Genomic DNA, 6,121 nt, shown 5'->3' with positions numbered 1-6,121 from the left:
CTAAGAAAAGAGATTTTGCACCAAAGGCTGATTCTTTATTCCTGGGCTGAAAAGAACTAATAAAAATAATCACTCGGCTTTTAAGCAGAAAGCTTCCATTTACAGTATTTCACCCTTACCCCCCCTCCAAGCCCCTTGTTATCTAACATAATGGCTAGAATACATTTCCGTCTCTCCCCTTAATAACTTCATGCATTAACATCCTCTTCACACGCGCGCGCGCGCACACACACACACACACACACAGGCACGCGCGCGCGCGCGCGCCCAGTAAAAGGGGGGAAAAGAGGCAGCAGAAATCTCAGCTGTACTTCTAGCCCTTTTAAAAAGTTTGCTCTGTAAATTGGAATGAGGTCAGATTTGGAGCTTCTCATTGCACGCGGAGATTATTATTGCATCGGGTTCCAAGCCAATGGGAAGGACGGGGGAGGGGCTTGGCACGAGGAAGCGTTAGTTACAGCGGCTGATTGGCTGTCTGCGAAAGGATAAAGAAGCGCGAGGCGGAATTGGGGTCTGCTCTAAGCTGCAGCCAGAGAAACAGAGTGAGGGAAAGAGGGCCGTCTCCCTCCCGGTTTCCAGTTCTTGCACGCTGTTTCTTAGAGAGTCTGCAGTGGGGGAACTCTGCCGGTAACCAGCTCTCCTTCTTGCAGGAGGGAGGGAGAAACATACATTTATTCATGCCGGTCTGTTGCATGCAAGCTTCTTGGCTTCCTACCTTGCAACAAAATAATTGCACCAACTCCTCAGCACCGATTCCGCCCACAGAGAGTCCCGGAGCCAGAGTCGCTTTGGCTTTGCACTGCAGGAAAGGGACTTAGGCGCTAGAGACGATGTCGCTTTCCTGAGCTACCGCGAGCTCTCGTGAACTGCAATCGACTGCTTCAGGGGAAAGGGGTGGGGGAAAGACTTGCCCCGGAGGCGGCGAGAAACTTGCGTTTGGAAGATACTCCGGCTACCAACGTTTGGAGAAACTCCTCGCCGCGGCCGACTCCAGCCTCGGTGCCCGCAGGGAGAACTTCAGCGGTGAGGGAGGACGGAGGGCCTCGGAGACTCTAGGTTGGCGGCGGGAGGCGGCCGCCCCTGGCCCGCGCGCCGCTCAGGGGACCCTGGTCTCCGCCCCGGGGAGCCCGCAGGGCCCGGCGACCGCGCCGCGAGCGTGTGAGCGCGCGTGGGCGCCCGGCAAGCCGGGGCCATGGTACAACAGACCAACAACGCGGAGAACACGGAGGCTTTGCTGGCTGGGGAGAGCTCAGACTCGGGCGCCGGCCTGGAGCTGGGCATCGCGTCCTCCCCGACGCCCGGCTCCACGGCGTCCACCGGTGGCAAGGCGGACGACCCTAGCTGGTGCAAGACGCCCAGTGGCCACATCAAGCGGCCCATGAACGCCTTTATGGTGTGGTCGCAGATCGAGCGGCGCAAGATCATGGAGCAGTCGCCCGACATGCACAACGCCGAGATCTCCAAGCGGCTGGGCAAACGCTGGAAGCTGCTCAAGGACAGCGACAAGATCCCGTTCATCCAGGAGGCGGAGCGGCTGCGCCTCAAGCACATGGCTGACTACCCTGACTACAAGTATCGGCCGCGAAAGAAGGTGAAGTCGGGCAACACGGGCGCGGGATCGGCGGCCACAGCCAAACCTGGGGAGAAGGGCGACAAGGTCGCCGGCGGCAGCGGCCACGCGGGAAGCGGCCACGCGGGGGGTGGCGCGGGCGGCAGCTCCAAGCCCGCGCCCAAGAAGAGCTGCGGCCCCAAGGTGGCGGGCAGCTCCGTCGGCAAGCCCCACGCCAAGTTCGTCCCGGCGGGCGGCGGTAAGGCGGCTGCATCGTTCTCTCCGGAGCAGGCCGCCCTGCTGCCCCTGGGGGAGCCCGCGGCCGTCTACAAGGTGCGGACTCCCAGCGCGGCCACCCCGGCCGCCTCCTCCTCGCCGTCCAGCGCGCTGGCCACCCCCGCCAAACACCCTGCCGACAAGAAGGTGAAGCGCGTTTACCTGTTCGGAAGCCTGGGCGCTTCGGCATCCCCCGTCGGGGGCCTGGGAGCGAGCGCCGACCCCAGCGATCCACTGGGGTTATACGAAGATGGGGGCCCGGGATGCTCGCCCGATGGCCGGAGTCTGAGCAGCCGTAGCAGCGCAGCATCATCGCCCGCCGCCAGCCGATCGCCCGCTGACCACCGCGGCTACGCCAGCCTACGTGCAGCCTCGCCCGCCCCGTCCAGCGCGCCCTCGCACGCGTCCTCGTCGCTCTCCTCATCCTCCTCCTCTTCCTCGGGCTCTTCGTCGTCCGATGATGAGTTCGAAGATGACCTGCTCGACCTGAACCCCAGCTCAAACTTTGAGAGCATGTCCCTGGGCAGTTTCAGCTCCTCATCCGCGCTTGATCGGGACCTGGATTTTAACTTCGAACCCGGCTCAGGCTCCCACTTCGAGTTCCCGGACTATTGCACGCCCGAGGTGAGCGAGATGATCTCGGGAGATTGGCTGGAGTCCAGCATCTCTAACCTGGTCTTCACCTATTGAAGGGAGCGCGGGCCGGGGAGAAGGAGGGCCAAGAGGCAGGAGAGGAGAGAGGAAAACAAAAACAAAACAAAACAAAAAAAAATTTAAAAAAAAAAAAGAAGAAAGAAGCAGAAAAAAAGAGGAAAAAAGAATAGATGGAGAGTGGAAGGAGAAAGGAGAAAAGAAAAGGAAGGAAAAAAAGTGCATAGGGCTGGCCTGAACCATGTCCCGCCGTTGGAGAAGGAGCGCGGGGGCGTAGTGGACCCGTGCTCCCATCCCCCACTCTCAGGGCTGGGGACTCGAGGAGGCGGAGAGTAGACAGGGGCGACCTTTTTTGTTGTTATTGATGTTGGTGGTGGCTAAAAAAGCTACATCGAGTTTCCTCCCCAATTTTGCTTGAAGAGACTCCCCCTCCCCTTCCAACGAGCTTCCGGACTTGGTTGCACCCCCAGCAAGAAAAGAAGCCAAGCTAAGCTTCTAAAGACCGAAGGAATCTTGCCCCCACCCCCCCCACCCCGCCTTGGTGATTTCTTTTTTGATTTTATTTTGCCTCTTGGTCAAGAAAGGAGGGGGGAAATCCAGCGCGCCCCGTCTCCTACCCACCCTCTCTTTGTATTCTCTTTGCATTTTCCCCCTTTTTAAATTTTCTTTTTCTGCAATGAAGACAGAAGGCTCCGGGGTGATGCGTTTTGGCCATGGCGCTTGTGTTGGGCTTAGGGGAGCATTGGCATGGAGAAACTCCACGCTGGCGAGATCCCGGGCTGGGCTTTTTTCTCCCCCCCTTCCCCCCTTCCTTGTCCCTGCAGCTGGAGGAGATGTGCAGGGAGCAGCAGGCCAGCCTCGGAAATGGACATGGGGACCTCGTGGAAGCCACAGCAGCCTGGTTGGGGACGCAGAAGGACCCGGAGCACAGAGAGCGTTGGGGTCCCCCGGGCCTCCGCAAAAATAAAGAATTAAAAAAAAAAAAAAATCAGAGAGGTGAGGCTACCCAGAGCCGGCGGGAGGACAGGAGACTGTGGGATGTGGTCCAGGGGCCGCGGAGTGGTTTTGGGGGGTAAAGAGATTTTTTTCTTCTCTTAATGGGAATCGTGATGGTGTTGAGTTATTTCACTGGTGGGGTTAATATAGCATGTTATCCTGTCTATCTTTTGAAGATTTCTGTATAAGACTGTTGAGCAGTTTTTAAAATAGTGTAGGGTAATATAAAAGGCGGATAGATGGCGCTATGTTTGATTCCTACAACGAACCGATCACCAGCTCCTTTTCATTCTTAACTCTTTAAAAGGATTCAAACGCAACTCAAATCTGTGCTGGACTTTTGAAAAAACACAATTCAGGACCAAATTTTTTCTCCGTGTGTGTTTATTCCTTATAGGTGTAATTGAGAAGACCCGTTTATTTTTACCCCCTCACGGACGCTCCATCTTTGTATTTTTTTTTTTCCCTTGTAAATGTAATCAGATGCCATTTTATATGTGGACGTATTTATACTGGCCAAACAGTTTTCTTATTTTGTCCCCCCTTTTCCCCCTTTTCTTTTGCTTTCTTGTCTTTTGACCTCGTTTCTTTATCTTCCTTTTTATTTTCTTTCTTTTTCTTCGTTTTTTTTTTTCTTTCTAGTGTTGTTACCCACGCCATTTTACGTCTCCTTCACTGAAGGGCTAGAGTTTTAACTTTTAATTTTTTATATTTAAATGTAGACTTTTGACACTTTTAAAAAACAAAAAAAGACAAGAGAGATGAAAACGTTTGATTATTTTCTCAGTGTATTTTTGTAAAAAATATATAAAGGGGGTGTTAATCGGTGTAAATCGCTGTTTGGATTTCCTGATTTTATAATAGGGTGGCTGGTTAATATCTCACACAGTTTGAAAAATCAGCCCCTGGTTTCTCCATGTTTACACTTCAATCTGCAGGCTTCTTAAAGTGACAGTATCCCTTAACCTGCCACCAGTTTCCACCTTTCAACCCCTGGTCTTAAAAGGGGAGGAGAGTTCAGCCCAGCACCATAATGCTTTAAAGAAAACAGATTTTTTTTTTTAAACGAATTGCTGTTCTGTCCAGAGGTTTTAAAACTGGTGCATTCACAGCAAAAAGGGATTCTGTAGCTTTAACTCGTAAACCACATCTTTTTTGCACTTTTTTTATAAGCAAAAACGTGCCGTTTAAACCACTGGATCTATCTAAATGCCGATTTGAGTTCGCGACACTATGTACTGCGTTTTCATTCTTGTATTTGACTATTTAATCCTTTCTACTTGTCGCTAAATATAATTGTTTTAGTCTTATGGCATGGTGATAGCATATGTGTTCAGGTTTATAGCTGTTGTGTTTAAAGATTGAAAAAAAAAGTGGAAAACATCTTTGTACATTTAAGTCTGTATTATAATAAGCAAAAAGATTGTGTGTATGTATGTTTAATATAACATGACAGGCACGAGGACCCCTGCCTTTTAAGAGGCAGTTCCGTTAAGGGTTTTTGGTTTTTAAACTTTAATTTTTTTTCCTTTTTTTTCTCTCTCTTTTTTTTTTTTTTTTTACAATCCATCCTTTGCAATATTCCGTGTAGAATTTTTTTTTTAAAATTTAAGGCCACAAAAAAAAAAAAAAAAAAAAGCAATGTTTGGGGGAAGAGAAAAAGAAAAAAGAAAAAAAAATACCAGCTAATCCTGTCCGTCACTGCCTGTCAGGTTGTTGCTATATACCTTCTGTAAATAACTTTTTTTGAGAAGGAAATAAAATCAGCTGGAACTGAACCCTAAATCTTGACTTTTGTCATCCTTATTCCTGAGATGCCTCCTGTCGATGCAGACTGCTGCTTTCCGGTGGCTTGGGAGCTAATGCTGATATGGCTAAGCCATCTTAATGGCGAACACTAAGTTCCTCTTGGCCAGATTTGGCAGGCCTGACCCTGAGTGATGGCATCAGCCACGTGTGTGTCAACCCTCTGCACGCCTTCGAGGAATTCTCTGCATCTACTGTACATCAGCAGGCACCCTTTGTCTGGAAATTTCAAGTGGGGGAGGGGCGGGTGGGCAGGCTTCTCCGCTCACCCGGGCTGCCTGAACTTTTTAGATTTATTTTTGCTTTGTGTGTCTAAGCCCGTACACACCAAGGTTTTGCACGAACCAAAAACAAACGAGTCTGTTAAATGATTAGGTCTTGTAGGAGAAAAGCCTTCGATAGTTACAAGATGGGGGGAAAAAAGTACTTAGGCTTGCTTTGTTCGATTTGGAGGTGGGGGTTGGGGGAGCAGTCCCCTCAAATGCAAAGGTCAGTAGGGTGTGGTGTAATCCAAGTCCTTGAGAGGCAGGCCTGACTGAAGGATCCTGAGTTTAAGGCCTGAGACCCGGTTTCCAGAACAACAAAAGTTACTATGGCCCTAAGCTCTTCATCTTTTGTCACGCCCAACATGGGTGTCACTGTAAGTAGAATATAGCCTACCTGCCCCAACTGGAACAGCACCCCAAGTAGGAGAGTATATGGCTGTTACAAGCACTAGACACAGCATTAGTGAGGCCTGCATGCAGCTGTTCAGTATTTCCTGTTTATTTTACAGATCAACAGCCTCCATGGGCAAATAGAAATTATCTTCCCTTCCAAATGCTCATCTTCACAAATGTGTGC

General features: G+C 50.7%; 1 protein-coding gene across 1 annotated transcript; it reads left to right on the top strand.

Moving 5' to 3' along the window:
- Positions 1-384: 384 nt before the first annotated feature.
- Sox4 (SRY-box transcription factor 4) lies at positions 385-5,257 on the top strand. Its single transcript, XM_032884485.1, has one exon. It carries the CDS (start codon positions 1,193-1,195, stop codon positions 2,513-2,515), a length of 1,323 nt encoding a protein of 440 aa, XP_032740376.1. The 5' UTR covers positions 385-1,192; the 3' UTR covers positions 2,516-5,257.
- The last annotated feature ends 864 nt before the right edge of the window (positions 5,258-6,121 follow it).

Source organism: Rattus rattus, chromosome 14 (assembly GCF_011064425.1).
Source record: "Rattus rattus isolate New Zealand chromosome 14, Rrattus_CSIRO_v1, whole genome shotgun sequence".
NCBI lineage: Eukaryota > Metazoa > Chordata > Mammalia > Rodentia > Muridae > Rattus > Rattus rattus.
This window is presented reverse-complemented; position numbering and strand designations above follow the sequence as displayed.